The following is an 18,980-nucleotide window of genomic DNA, read 5'->3' as shown; positions in this document are numbered from 1 at the left end:
CTGCTGTTGTTATTCTCATCTAGGATTCCTTTAAGAGTATTGGCTGCCCCAGCATTGAAGAATCTTGTTTAGAAGCGACATAAAGGGTCATGTCATATATCATTTTAATTGTGCTTTATTGGTAGTTTATTTAAGTTTGTAAACCACTCTGAGCTCTTGGACAGAATGGTGGGGTAATAACTTAATAAACAGGGGCATTTTTAATTTGTTCCTGCTGGGATTTTGCACGACAGGCCAACATGGCTCCCTCTTTTCGATGGGTTGATGGACTCACCTTTTTTAGTAGTCCTCTGGAAGATGTGAGCATTCTCCCCAGTAGTGAAGAATTTGAAATAAGAACAGTTGGCTTCTGAAAGGAAGGCAGGAAAAGGGCATTGAAAAAATAAGAGCAGAAGGCAAAGGAGGGAAAATAAATGGAAGCTATTATAAATTCTCATCATACACTATGTGCCAAATATATATGGTGTAGAATTTTTTTTAATGTGCTTTGCTGGTGGTATAGTTTTCCAGTTTTGTGCAAATCTGATGGATTGAAAGAAATAGAAAAGAAGTGAATGCACCAAGAAAGTAGTGGTTATGGGAAGGGGAGTAGCAGAAAGTGTCAATTGATCCACCCACCCCAAAACACAGAAAAAAATAGTCTGTGACCCTGAGTGGAGCACTTTGGAGACCAATTTTACCCAATTTGTCAGATTATCCCTGTATCAGAAACACCCTAATTTTCAAGGGGAAAGCATAAAAACTGGTGCTACATAAATTAAATGGAATTGCAAAAAGCTGCAAGCACATAGTAAAATCTGGTGTGGTCTGGTCTGGACATAGGTAGTGGAGAACACAAGAATGCAAATTCACCGCTTTAAGATGCTGCTGGGATGCGGGTGGCGCTGTGGTCTAAACCACAGAGCCTAGGGCTTGCCGATCAGAAGGTCGGCGGTTTGAATCCCCGCGACAGGGTGAGCTCCCGTTGCTCGGTCCCAGCTCCTGCCCACCTAGCAGTTTGAAAGCATGTCAAAGTGCAAGTAGATAAATAGGTACCGCTCCAGCAGGAAGGTAAACGGTGTTTTCGTGCGCTGCTCTGGTTCACCAGAAGCGGCTTAGTCGTGCTGGCCACGAGACCCGGAAGCTGTCTGCAGACAAATGCCGGCTCCCTTGGCCTATAGAGCGAGATGAGCACCGCAACCCCAGAGTCATTCGCGACTGGACTTAACGGTCAGGGGTACCTTTACCTTTAAGATGCCGCTAGCTAGGATGCTTAAGTTAAAATGCAAATATATATGCCTGCTTTCTCTCTAGCTTGCTTAACACAAGAGCAAAATGCACTGTGGGTCCATTCTCCTAGAACAGAGTTCACCACCTGTGAGTTGTTGCAAAGCCTCTGCAAGTGGGTCACAGGCTTTATAAGTAAACCCTAAATAATTACTGCTTCTAATCCTTAACTGGTACGATGAGTACCTCTTTCAACTTTTTGTTTCGTTGGCTTATTATAACACTGTGTTGACACTTGTAACCGAGCATCAGAAAGGCTCGAGTCTTAGATCTTGACACCTGGGAGCTGCACTCTGCCGGCTGGCGGCAGATCCGGTGACAGTTCACCATAAGATGCTCGTAGAGGGAGTTGTTTTGAGTGACTATTACAGCTCACCTCGGCTGTGCAGGCTCTTCGGCCCCTGTCAACAAATTCCGCATTGACAGGGAAGTTACATAAATTTTTTGCTTGGATGCCTCAAGGAATTGTTATAAAATAGGCAAACTTGCAGTGAAACTTGCTCAAAACCAGTGGCTGCTGAAGACGTAAGAGGTAAAATCCATGTGACAATAAATTGATAGGCCAGCATACCACGTAAATTATTATTATATACACTAGCTGGCTCTGCCACGCGTTGCTGTGGTTCATCCCTGTGATTTCCCCCACCCTGTTCCGATCCATGACGTAGCCCGCCCCGTCCCCTCCACCTTATCCCTGTGATTCCCCCCTCCTTGCCCCACCACCCGGCTTATCCCTGTGATTTCCTCCTCCCTGTCCTGACCCATGATGTATCACACCCTCTTCTCCCCCCACCCTCCCCCAAATCCCCACCCAGGCGAGTCAGTACCTCCATTCAGCCTAGTCTGTAAAGGCTTCAACCTAGGTGTTGTTGAGAGGGAAGGTTTTATAGGTGCAGTACCACTAGAGGGCGCTGGTTTGTAACCTAGTTCTTTTCCCAGCATGCACTTTCGTCTGAGTGGAGTGTTTTGAAACACGGGTTTTTTGGTGTTTTACTTCCCAAAGGTTTGACATCTGTCTTAGCAAACCTTATAACAACCTTCGGGCATTCGCTTGGGACGTTGTGTCCAAATTTGAATGCAATCGGTCAAGCGGTTTCTGAGAACCGTTCGGTGTCACACACATGCACACTTTACATTTTTATATATATAGATGTGGAGCTCATCACTAAAATATAATATGTGAGTTGGAAAATAGCTCAGTTTCTTTAACCACAAATGTTGTGACAGTCCCTTTTGTTGTATACATTATAGACTAGTTGGCATCTGCCTGTCTCGGGAGACAATGAAAGAGTGTGCCTTTTGGGGGTGAAGTTGAAATTGTTGGGAGGTTATTATAGTCTACGCATGCTAATATATGCAATGCATCTGCTAATTTTGCAACATACAACATTGGCTCTGGGGTAGCTCAGTTGGTAGAGCATGATGAGCCTCTTAATCTCAGGCTCATGAGTTCGAACCCCATGTTACGCAGAAAATTCCTGCATTGCAGGGGGTTGGACTAGATGTCCCTCATGGTCCCTTCCAACTCTGCAGTTCTATGATGCTATAACCTCGCTGCAAACAAGTCAGAATGAATGCTCAAGAAAGAACAGGCATGATAAGATTTGTGCAAGCAAAACAGGGTGAACAGGTCATCTGGAGAAGCCTTTAAAAGCAAAAAAACATAGAGCACATCACAATTTCTTAAAATGCTGCACAGTTCTGTGGTAACTTAGAAACGGATAGATGCCTAGATTTTCCAAATTCCCACTCTATTTGCTGGTGGATATAGATTTTAAGCATCGTATAGGGATATTGGTGAGAAACTCAGGAGTTAAGGTAATGACTGCAATTAGCCAGTTACGTGTACACACTTTGCTCAGGAAGGAGACAATTTCTGGAACATGGCAACTGAAGGAGACGGTTTGGAGGCAAAGAAAGATTCCTTGCCTCTCAGGCCTCAGGGGTTGTCCTTTCTGAGATTTTGCATTGCCTGGTGGAGTGGATTTAATTGTGTCCCCAGAGAGAGAAGAGTTAGCAATTACTGCAGCCTTTGCAGCTGGACAAATTCCAGGTAGCCCCAGGGTTTGAGGAGCAAGTGCACCATGTGGTTGAGTGAGAGAGAATGTGGATGCATGCATGTGTGAGACATTTACAGGAATTATAATTGTGCTCACAAATATGCTCAGTGTTAAGTCTACTGGCTCCCTGGTTCTCCCCAACAACAGCTGCATGTAGGTTTTTGACCAGTAGGGTTATATTCAAAGGAAGACAGGGAAAGAGGGGAAGGTTATGGTCCAGCACAACAGCACATGTAGTTGCGAGATGTATACGCAATACATTTAGAGTGTGACAGGGCCCTGATATCCTATATAATAAAGTCCCTGTATCTCTGCGTCCAGTCCCTGTGTCCACGCTAATGCGCATGTGCCCCACGGACACAGGGACTGGACGAAGAGGCGGGACGTACACACACACACGCTCTCTCCCCCCCCCTCAACCCTCTGCCTCCCGTTCCCCTGCGGCGGCGGACCAAGATGGCGGCATCAGTCTCCGCCACCACAGGCCGCGGCCCCAGAGCCCGATGCCGCCATCTTGGTCCGCTGCTGCCTCCTCTTGACAACCCTACCTGGCCTGTGGGAGGAGCGTCGGGGCCGCGGCCTTCCCTCCCTCTCTGCACTCGGCCGCGGACACGACGGGAGAGTGCTTCGTTTAATTGCGTTCCCGGCGCACCCCGCGGCCAAGCACAGAAAGGGAGGGAAGGCTGCGGCCCCGTCGCACCTCTAGGGCCCGTTTTCTTAACGTGCTGAATGAGACTAGTGTTTAATAAGTGTGTAGAAGAGGATGTGGCCCATAGCGTTCTGACAAGGCCCACTACTGGTACAAGTGCCTCCCCTAGTTGCCTTGCACCTGGCAGTAGCAGGCAGCCATTTTATATTCTAAGAGCAATCTCAATGCAGTGTCGCTTTGGGGCACTCTGAGGAATTAAAATGACTGCCTGCCACTGTTACCACCAGCTAAGCACACCACTGGTATTAAATAGTGGGTAGACGACAGAGCGATTCTTCAAGAAGCTCTTTATTCAGAAGCCAGAACTGAACTGAACTGCATTGCCGAGCTGGCCTGCTTTTATAGAGGCTGGCTCAAACAATGTATCAAACATAATTCAAAGTTTCCTCCTAAAGTTCTCTCCTAAAACAACTGTCAAGGACCTGAGGGAAAACTACATATACTAATACATAACACTTGGGGTCCTATCCATGTAGAAGGAGCCCCAAAAGAGGGCAGTTTGCCAAGGGTTCCCTCAAATGTGGTGATGGTCCTGGACATAGGGTTGCCAGACTCAATAGAGGACAGGACTTCTGTGCCTTTAATTGCCCTGCTCTCTTTTGAGTCTGGAATCCTTAAAGAGAAACCAGCAAACCCTGTGCTTGGAAATTAAACAAAGGGTCTGCTGGTTTCTCTTTAAGGTTTCCAGACTCAAAAGAGAAAAGGGCAATTAAAGGCACAGAAGTCCTGTCCTCTGTTGAGTCTGGCAACCCTACCTGGACAACATAGACGATGAAAAAATGAAAGAACAGCATCTCTGAGCATATGCTTGGTCCAGGAAACTTTATTTGGAATGTACAAAAACAACGCTGAATTAGAGAATACAGTATACTTTCAGGTCTCTCCTCAACTCCGCCCCCAGGCTAACTAGACTAAATTGAATTTGGTTCAGAATTGCACTCTGGCCCAAAATTCATTTTCCAATGTCAGTTCTAATTATTAAATGGTGAGTTATCTCGCACTGAAAAGCAGTGATGTCTTACCTAACTGTCCTCTAGAACTGGGGAGAGTTCAAGGCGCACACCATATTACATTAAAATTATATAAGGGCAAAGGAAGAATGGAGATTAGGGATGGCAATCAATCTGAATTGATTGCTGAGTTTCAAGCACTACAGTTGTCCTTGGTAAAATAAATTTCCCAGCTGCTACTAGCATAGCAGAACACCAGGCATCCTTCACTAGAGCAACCATTACCACCAAATATATAGATTGGAGAAAAGGGTATGTTTGTATACCCCCCCTTTGGAAATGACCATCCAAGTAGGATCGGACCCATTGCAAAGCAGTGCCACACACTCATAACTCAGACAGCTGCGCCAGAAGGATACCATGGTTGGTGGTATCAAAAGCTGCTGAGAGGTCGAGGAGAATTAGCAGGGACACATTTCCCCTGTCTCTCTCCCAACAGAAATTTGCACCCCGACATCGAACATCCTTGGAAAGACTTTACAATTTGATTTGTTGAATATATAAACTGGCTCACACAGTTTGAGCATATGGATGGAGGGGGGGGGATATTAGCCCCATTTCCTTTCCTCAGACACCAATTTTGTATGTAAAGCTTTGTCAGTGAGCCGAGAGCAATGCTGAAGTAGACTGCTGAAATATAGTGCTTTGCCCAAGACAACTCTATCAATGACTTTTTTAAAAAAATAAAAAAATGACATGCCAGCAAACTTGCATATGATTGCCGTGTGTACACTTTCCAGACATGTCTTCCAGTGGCTAGTTACTCAGAGTCAGGCCTAGCTTAGCAAAACGCAGGGATGGCTCTGGTTACAGGGAGATAAGCCAGGAGTATTAGCCAAGTAATTGGCTCCAATCCCCGTTTTCTGGGCTGCGCTCCAAGCTGCGGCCCACCAGCCCAAGCCGATGATTGAGTTACAGCACAGTCACTCAACCCTGTCAGGCTAAGAAAGAAACCAACCCCTCCTGGACCCAACCGTGGGAGACAGCTGAATATAGGGGCCCTGGCTCTCGGCCTTCCCATTATGTCACATCAAGCCCCATTTCCTTCCCACAGCAACCAAAAACGGTTGCCGCAACTCCCTTGATTTCACTTTCCCCTCCTGGACAATCTAGGAGTCCTGGCTTTCAGCCAGATGTAAGCCATCAAGCTACACCCTATTCCAGTGAGGCCTGGTAGTCCATTTTGCTAATCCATTATTGATTTGATTGATGTGTTTTTAATCCCATCCTTCCTTGAATGAACTCAGGGCCAAGAGCCAGGTGCGAATGTGTCTGTGTGTCCCTTTCATCCTCACATCAGCCACGGGAAGCAGGTTGGGGGTCAGGGTGCATCCACGCTTAAATTTCCTCCACAATTTTTTTACAAGCATGGCCCACACTTTAAAGCTCCCTGTGCAACCGTGCTTAGTTTCGCTCCAGAGTTTTCCCTGAGGAAACTTCCTCTTTACTGAAAAGTGGCAATTCGCAGAAAACCCTAATTTGCCATTTATTACGCTTCAGCTTCAAAGAGACGGTTTTCAACATCACCGAATAGGCTAAGCTTTGTGGACAAGGACTGGGCTTGAACCCAGGTCTCTCTAGATCCGCGGTTGCGGATTTAACCTCCTCCCATGAGCCTCTTGAAAATTGCTGAGGACCGTAAGGGCGGCGGCGGGGGGGGGGGGGGAGGACCACTTAATGGTTGTTGTTTTTTTGCCTGTTGCAGCAATTGCAGTTCCATATCATTCAAACTGTAATACAATATAAGAAATAAAAGAAGCAATAAATATACAACCGAAAATCAATATGAATATTTAATATGATGGATGTGCCATCTCCCATATTCAGCCACAAACCCACAGACACACCACAGACCACATGACTACAGTTTGGGAACCACTGCTTTGAATGTACAGTGGTACCTCAGGTTACAAACTTAATTTATTCCAGAGGTCCGTTCTTAACCAGAAACCGTTCTGAACCTGAGGTGCGCTTTCGCTAATGAGGCCTCCTGCTGCCTCTGTGCCGCAATTTCCGTTCTCATCCTGGGGCGAAGTTCTCAACCCGAAGTGTTTGTAACCCAAGGTGTTTGTAACCCGAGGTACCACTGTAAATCTAACACTCAAAATCATTACACCTCACAGGTGTAGCAGTTGCGACACACGATGGTGCCTTCTTACTAGCTGACTCCTTGTTCATATACTTATGATCCTTTTTTAACCTTGTAACTCCTCCTGTTTGCTTCATGGGGATAGAGGAGTTCTACCAATTTTGAAAATTAAAAAGGAAACAAGAAGGCAGCCTTAGTGCAGAGCATTTTTCTGAGGTCAGAATCAATCGTCTGGAGTTGCCTAATGCCACAGAAGCCTCATGCGGATTTCTTTCCCTCAGCCAGACATGCTCCAGGCACCCATCCCCATTATGGTAATAATTATAATTCATAACAAACACTCTCGTTAAAATATGTTGGACTTTAGTTTTATTAAGAGCATGCGTATACTACCGAGTAGAAAAAATAGATATCTCTAATGATGCCCCAGATTCTTCCACCTGAGGCAGGTCGCGCACCACCTTGCCCAATCAATACAACATAGAGCAGCTTCCTGTGCCTATTCATGGTCTAAGGGGGACTGTGGAGTAAAGCAGGCTTGGCAGGGGGCTAGGTCTGGTTACCCACCATTAAAATTTCCCACAATGCCCCAGAGTGGTGCTCGGTGGTGGGATTGTGAGGAATTAAAATGGCATTAAAATGGCATTTGAAAAACCTGTTGCTGCTGCTTGTCACCTCCTGCTGCTTCAGGAACCTGGAGCCTGGGGGGGTGCAAATGCACCCCCCAAGCTTCTCTGTCTGGCCCTTGGGAGTCTACTCAGACTCCACCACACCCCTGGGCACGGCTTTGCACCCTTGCTGAATGTTTTTGCCTGGCTGAAACATTGAACTTTGATGGGCCGACAGGCTAATGCAGCCATTTAAAATCTTTTGACTAGCCAGTTGTTTGCTCTATGCAAATTATTTTTATATTTTATGTTTGGAGACTGCCCTGATCTTTTACTACAGGGTAGTATGTAAATATATATATGTCAGGGGGACTCCCTACAGGGAGCCTCCCCCCATCATCCTGACCAGCACTTCGCCCAGCGAGAGCGGTAGCAGCGGGTCAGGCGGGGGGAATGAGGAGGGAAGCGGAATGGAGGGAAGGCCCAGCGATATATCTGAGCCCCTGCAGCGCCCTAGCCCACAGCTGGAGGAGGGAGCACAGCCACTTCCGGCGCCTGAATTGAGGCGCATGCCCAAACGTAGGGTGAGAGGGCGGCGCTTCGGGGTGCCCAAGCTATTACGCTGGCCCCGGAGCAGAAGGGCGCCATTGCCGGATTCTGCGAGTGACTAGGAGGTCATGTTTCCTGCTTTCTCTGCACTGTAAATAGTATGCACAATAAAAACCCTTAAAGACAGAACGGACTGGAGCGTCTTTACTCGGGAGTAGCCGCAACAATCCCCTGAGAATATATATATATAAATAAAATAAATGCTTCCTCTTTGCTTGGATAGAGGCTAGAGAGGGATATTGTAGGTATGTGTAAAAATCAGCCTACTGGCCCCTTTGCCTCCCACCGCTGCCATGTGACTCCTTGAAGGTGTGTCATCCTCAGGCTGAGAAAGGTTGCCCCCTCCTGAGGTCAGCCCTAAGGGAGTCCATCAGTGTGGGAGTTGGCATTTAGTCAGGACCCCTTCGAACCTGGAGCCAGTCCTGAAGGCACACAATGCAACCACCTTGCTAAAGCTAAGCAGGCCTCGGCCTGGATGAGTGGGGAGCATTACCATACAGCACCTTCAGTCCCACGGAAGAAAGGTAAACAAAGAAATATCTCCGCCAAATAGGTCTGGGTGCACCAACCAAGCAATCAAAACAAGTTAGGATAAAGGGCGAAGGGACGGAAGAGTATAATACAGTACCTTGGAAGTAAACATTGCTAATTATTTGGCTAAATCAGAGATGGAGAAAATCTGACTCTCCAGACTGGATGACAACTCTCATCATTCCTGACCATTAGTCATCCTGGCTGGAGCGGGGAATCAACAATGTTTTGTGGGCCACAGGTTCCAAGCCCCCGTCTAAATGACAGTGTTAATGGTGGTATGTTAGTGCATACTTTATGTGGCACAAAGTACATTTTAGCCTATCTTATTCAGCCCTTTTCAGGCATTCATTTGTGTAGCATAAATGCCCATGGATAGCAGGCACATGGCCACACAGGCTCCCAACCTATGCGTATTTGTAAGAATGTACAGATATTTTAATGATTATTTTTTGGTCAGCATAAGAGCCTGCCACTCCCCCATGGGAATTTATTCTATGCAAATGAACAAATCTCTTTATTTGGAAGTCTTATTGACAGCCTGTCCTTAGGACTCCGGAGGTTTTTGTTTGTGCCCCATATTATTTGTTCATGTGCTTTAGATGCTAAGTTCCAGTATTCAAGACATGTGAACAGTACCTTTTTGTCTGCAGCTGAAGAAGATAGGAATGACCCTTCATGATTACATCTCAAACACAATGAAGTGAAATCTCTTGCAGGTGATGGTGAAGACCGGAGTCAAAATAATGTGGAGCAGTTTTTACTGGAGAGATTTGACTTCTAACTGGACCTGCTTTGCTTGGACATTATTGCTTTGAAGCCCATTTATACTTCAGTTTTGCCACTGACCTGGTAAGTTTAATTTTGCTTCAAGTGCATGTTTTCTAATAGCATATTAAATGTGTGTTTAATGACCCTACTTTGAATACAATACTCAGGTTTGGGGTTGCATTCCCTATTCTTGTGGGAACTTTGTTGGGTCACATATAAATAGACATTCCTGAATTTTTCAGCTCTCAGTTATTCTATGATCAATGTTTTTTGTTACATTTATATTCCACATTCACAGAACACAACATAGTACAGCATACATGTGGTTCCCAGGCAGTCTCTCATCCAAGCACAAACTAGACCCAGACCTGCTTAGCTTCAGCAAGGTGACGGCATCATGTGCCTCCAGACCATACCATTCTGGAAAGACTTTTACATATTAACTGTGTAGCAAACAAGTGATAGCTATGCATGTGTGAATTGGTCCTGGGATGCAGTTTTGAATAGGCAGCAGTAAAAATAAGAGCTGGTGTCACATCTCTCTGCTTGTCAGTAGATTAGGGTTGATTCAAAAATATGTGATATTATGTCTTTAAGATTAATCCTGCCTGTGACAGTAATGGGTTTTATTTTATTCTACGTTTAAACATGTGCTCAGCCCTTTATTTTTTACTGTGCCAGCCTGGTGTGTATTTTTGCTGCTGCTGTTAGCCCAATTAAAAACAAAACAAAAAACAAAACTAGAGTTGTGATGTTGTAGTTAAGAGTGTCAGACTAGAATGGGGGAAACTGAGGTTCAACCCCCTCACCCGTCATAACCTCACTAGTGACCTTGGGTCGGTAGTTGTCTTAGCCTAACCTACCTAACAATATTGTGATGATAAAAGTTATATGTGAAAGACAACAATAAGCCTTGAGCTTATTGGAGGAAAGGCAGGATATAAAAATAATAAATAAATGACGTTCTATTTTCCTGAGTTTTTAAAATAACCTTTTATGTTTGTATTGCTGCTTTTAATTGTTGCCATGCTGCTGCTATGTTCATTATACAGTATATCCGTTTTTGGCCCTTGCCGCTAATTTACTCACCTTATGTTGATTCGCTTTGCCACCAGCTGTTTCCCAAATAAATACTTGTTAGAAAATTAATGCTGAAGCATGCTTTAAAAATCCTCAGACTTTTGAGAGGGTTTTGTTATTCTAACCCTCATTCTTCTTAAGATACTGCTCAACTTGAAAAAGAGAATGGGAGGGTCATTGCAGAGCCACAGCTGCCAAAGGTCATTCATATAGCCGGATATCAGACAAATCCAATTCTTCAGAAATCCAGTATAGCGTTGCAGCTCTAGGACTGGAGTTCACCAAACACCAAATGTGAATTTCATTTATGGAGTGACAGAACCTAGGTCATATCACCTTTGTTTAAATCATCTCTCACAAACTTCTATCAATGACAAGGAGCCCCAGTGATTCTGCAATAAAGTCTTCTCTTTGGAAATAATAGCTCTCTGCCTTTTCTGCTCTGCCTCTCTGCTTTGACAATATGCTTTCTTACAGGTTTCCTATCTGAACTTTCTCCAGACTAAAAAAACCCCCAAATTTCAAATCTTGTAGAGTTTGTCCTCTTCCTATATCCTTTCAACTCAACCACCCCATCCATCTTCAACAAGCTCTGTTTTCAATGGCTGCTGTAGGCCCTAACCATGGTCTTCATTAGAACCTACACAATGGGGAAAGGAGTGGGTTCTTTAGCTCATTTTGGGTTCTTTAGCTAATTTTGTACAGTATTCTACTGCTGGCATTAAATCTTAGGGTAAGAAAATACATAACATGAAAGCAGAGTATGAGATGTGTGCTTGAAATGTATGTCTTCCTAACATGCTTCTGGTTACAGGTAGGTAGCCGTGTTTGTCTGCCGTAGTCGAAACAAAATAAAAAAAATCCTTCCAGTAGCACCTTAGAGACCAACTAAGTTTGTCATTGGTATAAGCTTTCGTGTGCATCTGAAGAAGTGTGCATGCAGAATGAGTTATCCACCACCGGCGCTCTAGCTGTCTCCGCGATTGTTTCATTGCTCTCAGATTCGTGGAAAACCACGGGGCTGACCGGGCTCCATGCAATCGGAGAGGGCGTTTCGGAGCCAAACAGTCAATAGCCCTGGTTAACTCCACATTCCAGCAGGCCACCAGGGAATCAGCTGAAAGGCCATCAACATGGGATAAAGCATCCCCTACCACTCTCTGGAAACCATTTGGATCCATTAAGTGGCAGGGGCGGACTATCCAAACCAGTCCCATCTCCCTGCAGAGGGGTTAGGGTTGCGGAGAAGTCCACTTGCACCAGGTAGTGATCTGACCATGGCACTTCTTTAGTTTCGCTTTTACTTAGTGTCAGATCACCAACATCCATAGAGGAACACCAGGTCCAAGGCATGTCCACGGCTATGAGTTGGGCCAGACTTATTCAGGACAGCCCCATGGAGGCCATGCTTTCCACGAAGACCCTTGTAAGGTCGTGTCAGCATGAATGTTAAAATCCCCTAGGACAACCAAACTAGGTGTCTCCAGAAGAACATCCGCCACGATCTGAAGCAGCTCGGGCAGGTGCAACGGGGAGGTCGGTACACCAAAAGGAATCCTGTACTGCCCCTATTGCCCAACTTCCAGAACATGCACTCAGAGAACTGGGTCTTCCCAACAGGATGCCTGGTGCAAACTAATGACTTCCTAAAAATCACTGCAACCCCCCCCTCCCCACCCACAAGGCCTGGGTTGCTGTGCATAAGAAAAACCTGGTAGACAAGCAGCGTCAAGGACAGGCCCATCTGCTTCATCCAACCAAGTCATCCAACAAAACACAATAAAACAATACAAACCAAAACCAGTAAAAATTACAAATGTACCAGAATTAAACAAATTCCCAAACCCGACTAAACATCAATCCCACCCCCCACACCTCAAAGAATTTAAAAAGTTAATTAAAAAACATTTTAAAAAGAACTCTGCGCAGTTCTGAGTTCTCCTGGGCAGCAGCAGCAGCAGGTGGTGAGTGGCAGGCTCCATACAAGAATGCTAGCATGATAAACATACACAATACTGTGCACAAATTTCCATGCAGACTTAAAAACAAACAAACTGATGTGGAAATGGAGCTAACTAAACACAGGTCTGGAAAAGTTAGAATCTGATAGAGACTGAAATTGAGATATATCCATCAATTTCTATATAAATTTAATCTTGGGGTCACTACTTCCTCCCAAACAATAACAAGTTGCTTGCAATAGGTTAATACCATAGGGTGCTTCCAGGTGGGTTGTAAAACAGGTTGCTGAGGTATTACAAATTGGTAGTTGGTAACCAGTGGTTTGTTTGTTTATCTATCAGATTTTCCAAAAATAATAAAAATAAAAGAAAATACATTTATGAGGAGCACTGATCCCACAGCGAACACCCATGTGTAAGTACCCATAAATATGCAAACAGAAACAAAGAAAAGGTTAATGGAAAGAAAGCAGTTGGCTTAAAAACCATTACAATATTATTAGAAAAAAATCAGAAAAATAAAAACAGAGCAGACAGAAATATAAAGTGCTATTCAGACAGCTATTCACTCGAGCTGCATTGGTTTTCAGTGACAGGACTGAGCTCTAGAACATTTGAAGTAAGAAATGGTTAAAGTTTTCCCTGAGGAGGCACAGTGTGCATTTCTCTCATCACGAATCCTCACATGTCATGGGTTTTCCATATAATATGGTGTTTCTTTTTTAGATAATCTTGAGTCCCAGCATCTAGAAATGTATCTCTCCTTAGTTTAATTTCTAGAAACAGATATCACAGTGTCCATGTCTGCTGTATCTATCTGTCTAATTAACTATCTATCCTTTCCCTTAGGCATAATAAGGGCTCAATATTTTTTCTTTCCAGGGGTGGGGGGTGGGCAGAAGCTTCCCCCCCCCCACAAACTGGGAATGGAATGCAGCCTCCACCAGGTGGTGCGTTTGACTTATGTCCTCCTAGGCAGTTGTCTAGCCTGTCTATATCATTGTGCTAAGCTTGTGCAGACAACTGGATGCAGAACCAAAGTGTATGAGAAAAGCTGTGATTAAAGCCAAGAGGGACATCCAAATCAAGCCCTTCTATCTTCTGTCTCTTTTAGACAGGCGTCTAGTTTCTGTTTGATGGAGAGAGTCCGTTCCCTGCCATGGCCGCCTCGCTAAGTCATTACCCTCCTGCTGTGAAAAACTGGTGCCTCGTTTCTAAAATGGGAATGTGTCCAGATATAACTGGCACTCTTTCATTTCCAAGGTTTTCTTTAAACCAGGGGTGCCCAAACTTTTTTCAAAGAGAGCCAGATTTGAAGTGAACATGTGCGAGGGCATTGTTGAGGTTTTTTGTTTTGTTTTTCAATTTTACCCCAATTTTAGGATTGAAGTTGATGAGCCTTTTTTTTTACAATTTTACCCCAGGACATACAGGTGAAACTCGGAAAATTAGTATATCGTCAAAAAGTGCATTTATTCCAGTAACGCAACTTATTATTTTTTTTTATTTTTCTTCAATTTTTACAAAAGTTTTCTTTTGGAAATTCCACAGTAATAAAACAAATAGTTACAATAATACAAAAATAAACATCGCTATTACATTTCATTAATTACATTCCATTTATAATTGACCTGCCTAACGACAAATAATTACAATTACAACAAATAAAGGCTTAACATATCTTGCTTTGCATGTCATGCATCTATCTTATATATTGGTTTTACCTTTTAAGTTGCATTACTGAAATAAATGCACTTTTCGACGATCTTCTAATTTTCCCGAGTTTCACCTGTATACTGCCACAGGGACCGGATTAGATCGACCGGAAATGGGTTTTGGACATGCCTGCTTTAACCCCCCCCCCTCTTTTCAGCCTTGTTGTTGTTTTTTGTCTTGAACCAGAGTTTGTACAATCTGATCAGTCTCCAGAGCTCTGTAGTGAAACTGTATCACAGGACTATTTTTTGAGCTGCAGGGTGATGGCTCATTTTCATATTGGAAGGACAGGATTATAATCTGTGTGTCATTTTCAGGGAAAGCCCCAACATTGGGCATCTTTGCATTCATACACTGTAGTCGTCTTCAGGCATTCGCCTAAACAGGGTTAAAACTGTGCAGAGGGGTGGGGTGTGCATGCAAGCCTTGCGCCCAATAGCCCTGTGTGCATGTGCTCCTTTCAGCAGGTATGTGTTCTATGTGTATTCAGCTGAAAGAGTTTAGAAGTCTCTGCCAAATTTGGAAACTTGACTTATAAATAAATGGTGGGTGGTTGGATGTGCAAGCCTCCCCGCCCTTGGGTTTGGGGTCTAATTCAGTTCAGATCAATGCATATCTGATGTGATTCGAACCCCGAATCTGAATTCAGAAATATGAACCTTCAGATCTCCCCTTAACTTGTATTGGGAAACAAACACAGACATTTTTATTTTTATTTGCATGAAAGTTGGTGACATGGTAGCCTAATAATAATAGTAAAATTACTTCTACCCCACCCATCTGGCTGGGCGTCCCCAGCCACTCTGGGTGGCTTCCAACACAACAAACATTAAAACCACCAACAAAGCATCAAACATTTAAAATTTTCCCCAAACCGGGACCGCCTTCAGATGTCTTCTAAAAGTCAGATAGTTGCTTATTTCCTTGACATCTGGTGGGAGGGGATTCCACAGAGGGGATTAACTATACCTTTGTGCTAGCCATGTTAAAGATGACCCCCCCCCCAAAAAATAGGTACTTTAAAGGTAAAATGGCCATAACCTTGTTGTTTTACGTAAGTGCATGCAACTTGGAGACATGGTAGGCCTTCCAGGGGTGATTAGCTGTACCAAATTGCAGGTGCCTGGATCCAGGGTTTTGGGTATGTGCTAGCCACCTTTAAGTTATGTCTTTTTCAAAAAAATAACATATATATTTTTAAAGACTGTACAGTCAGCATAGTGCTCAGTCCTGCCACTTCTCAAGCTCCCATGTTCAGCCAGCTAAGGACAGCAGACACATCTCCTCAGAGATGTTGATGTCCAACAGTGGACTAGATTTCCTCCCCTTTCCAACCACAGTTGATGCCCCTACAATGCTGCTACTGCCAAAGCCTACTTCCTCCTCAAATAACCTCTTGGCAATTGGAGTAGGCTTATTCCCACTACCAGCAGACTCAGGACAAGGAACAATTTGCATGGGCTGCTGCTGCTGCCCACCAACGCAGACTGCACTAGGATTAGACTAGCTTAACTGGGAAAAGGACCAATTTAGCTAGTGCTGTTGCAGTTACTGCCAGCTTGTCAGCTCTGCCTCTGGTACTGGCTGGCAGCTCTGCCATCTCTGCCTCTGGTGGTGGCACCATGGTTGCTTTGCAGATGTCTCATGCTAGTGCTAAAACTTCAATATTTATACACTTGTGCACTGACTTGTGTGCAATGTACTCATAAGACTTTCTGGCACAGACACTCAAGCCAAAGTACTAACAAAGGCAGGCACAGAAAACAGAACATGGCTGTAAATTAAACAAATACCTAAGCTAAAAAACAAAAAACAAAACTTGGACAAAGGCAGGCACAGAAAACAGAACATGGCTGTAAATAAAACGAATACCTAAGCTAAAAAAAAAAAAAAAACTTGGACCAAAATTGTAGGCGATAGGGATAAGGGAAGTGACACAGCCTGAGTCAATAATAGGACTAAGACAACAAACTTTATTTTTAAGAGTAAGGATGGAACTGGGAATGATTGGGAAAGGACTCGCAAGCAACAGTTAAAATAAGAAAGGTTGGGTACTGGTATGAACTGAAGGATTAATAAAATATAAACTGAACAAATGACTGAGGATGGGACAGGGATTAAGAAAGGTTGGAAAACAAACAGGTATATATACACACACACGAAAGACTGAGTAGGAAACTGAATAATAAGCAAAATACAAGTGCAGCAAATGCTATCAAATACTTTCTAGTGTTCAGTAAAGGTAAAGGTAAAGGGACCCCTGACCAATAGGTCCAGTCGTGACCGACTCTGGGGTTGCGCGCTCATCTCGCATTATTGGCCGAGGGAGCCGGCGTATAGCTTCCAGGTCATGTGGCCAGCATGACAAAGCCGCTTCTGGCAAACCAGAGCAGCACATGGAAACGCCGTTTACCTTCCCGCTGTAGCGGTTCCTATTTATCTACTTGCATTTTGATGTGCTTTCGAACTGCTAGGTTGGCAGGAGCTGGGACCAAGCAATGGGAGCTCACCCCGTCACAGGGATTCGAACCGCCGACCTTCTGGTCAGCAAGCCCTAGGCTCAGTGGTTTAACCACTGCGCCAATGAGTGAAAGGCAGTGAGAGCAATTGTTATCACTTCTCTACCCCCCCCCCCTAAACACTGATGGGAGAAAGTGTTGGCTCCCCTGCTTCCCCTTTCCCCACCCTTGCATTCTTCTTATTTGGTGTTGTTTTGAAACACTTTGGAGACAGGTTGCTGGCTTTCTTAGAGAGTGTTGGTCCAAAGCACTTTGTATCAATCAAACTCACTTCTGACCAATCTGGAGCTGTCTTGACTCACTTCAGACAAGGCTTGCTTTGGTTTGAGATTCATCTGAAGTGGTTGCACAGCTGCATTAGTTGCTTAATGCTGCTAATTGATTTGAACAATGTTTTTTTGCCATTTTACTGCTGCTTAGTATTTTGTCATTTTTCTGCTATTTTACTGTTTTTAACGACTTCTCTGTCTTCTTGACTGTTCTGTAACACTATTTTTTAATAGAATGTGAGTGAATTAGGTGAGTAAATGTTATTTAAAATAAATTAGTGGTGCAGATAAATCCATGCGTCGCCGTTGCCATGACCAAGAATCCTATCCCATCTTCATCAGGTTGCCTTTTTATTAAACAACAGCCCAGTATTCTAAACTCTTTCCCTCCAAATCATTACATATCATGAAATAAAGTGTGATAGATAGATTGTAAATTCATTGGGGGCAGAGACTTGATCTCTTACACTTTGCAAAACATCCTGAACAATGAGAATGTTGTTGATGAAACTAATAATACCACCTTTTAAAATCTAATAAATGAAAGAAATCAATGCCCTTTAATTATGTTCTGAACCTGTTTCTTGAAGTAGCTGCCACAACCTGGCTTGTTTTAGGCATTGTTCTTGTGCTGTGTAAAGCCAAACTGACCCAGCCCACCTAATTCAAAAGCCCAATACTTTTTTTCACAGTACAGAAGTGAAGGGTTGATCATTCCCTCTGTTTTCCTTCATGCATTCCATCTGCCTCTTAAGCATCTGAAACCAGTTATCACGCCTTCGTTTAAATCTTCTTTTCTCCAAGCTAACTATATCCTGCTCCTTCCGTCTCTCTGTCTGTCTCTCATTTGTCTGGCATTCTAAGCTCTCCAATTTGTCTGCAAGATGATTGTGGATGGAGTAGTTGCTGTTGGGGGAAAAGGACCATAATGATAAGAATTAATCCATCAAAGGATTCTTTTAGCCCATTTTTGCGATAGGTTTGCACCTGGAGTTCATGGTCATTTAGCTGGGAAGTGATTTAAGAGCAGCTCTGCTATGATGAAATGAAGCAGAAAGGTTTTTGGGTGTGAGTGAAAAGGGCAAGCCTTCAGAAAAATGTAGGTTGGCTAGGAAAATCCTGTCAAAGCAGCACACCAAGCAAGTATTTGGCCCTGGCAATTCATTATTTCTAACTTTGGCCTTGGTAAGTCTGCTGACGTGAGTTTTGAGAGGACATAACTACAGTGGTACCTTGGTTTAAGTACACAGTTGGTTCCGGAAGTACGTACTTAACCTGGAGCGTACTTAACCTGAAGCAAACTTTCCCATTGAAAGTAATGGAAAGTGGATTAATTCGTTCCAGACAGTCCGCAGAGTACTTAAACTGAAGCGTACTTAACCTGGAACAAACTTTCCCATTGAAAGTAATGGGAGGTGGATTAATCAGTTCCAGACAGGTCCACAGAGTACTCAACCTGAAGCGTACTTAACCCAAAGTATGAGTGTAATTGGTTCTGGATTATTATCAGACAACATGTGGAGGTTAGACACCTGTGATCTATACAACATCCATACAGTGCTTCAGAATAGACCTCGCTAGTATGTACAAACCATAGGCATACAGGGTTTCTGTGCATGACCAGGAACCATTCTGCAATGAAGCAATACTGCTTGCTTCTTTATTTCTGGGTGCAATTCAAAGTATGGTTACAGTGGTACCTCAGGTTAAGTACTTAACCTGAAGCGAACTTTCCCATTGAAAGTAATGGAAAGTGGATTAATCCATTCCAGGCGGGTCCGC

The 18,980-nt window shown here is 44.0% G+C and overlaps 1 protein-coding gene across 1 annotated transcript in view; it reads right to left on the bottom strand.

Moving 5' to 3' along the window:
- Window positions 1–18,980, bottom strand: part of CACNG6 (calcium voltage-gated channel auxiliary subunit gamma 6) — a 40,350-nt gene that overhangs the window by 8,466 nt on the left and 12,904 nt on the right. The window contains exon 2 of the mRNA XM_035136473.2: window positions 275–349. Within this exon, the coding sequence (XP_034992364.1) occupies window positions 275–349 (75 nt within the window). The remainder of the gene's footprint in view (window positions 1–274; window positions 350–18,980) is intronic.

Source organism: Zootoca vivipara, chromosome 13 (genome assembly GCF_963506605.1).
Source record: "Zootoca vivipara chromosome 13, rZooViv1.1, whole genome shotgun sequence".
In the NCBI taxonomy this organism is placed as follows: Eukaryota; Metazoa; Chordata; class Lepidosauria; order Squamata; family Lacertidae; genus Zootoca; species Zootoca vivipara.
This window is presented reverse-complemented; position numbering and strand designations above follow the sequence as displayed.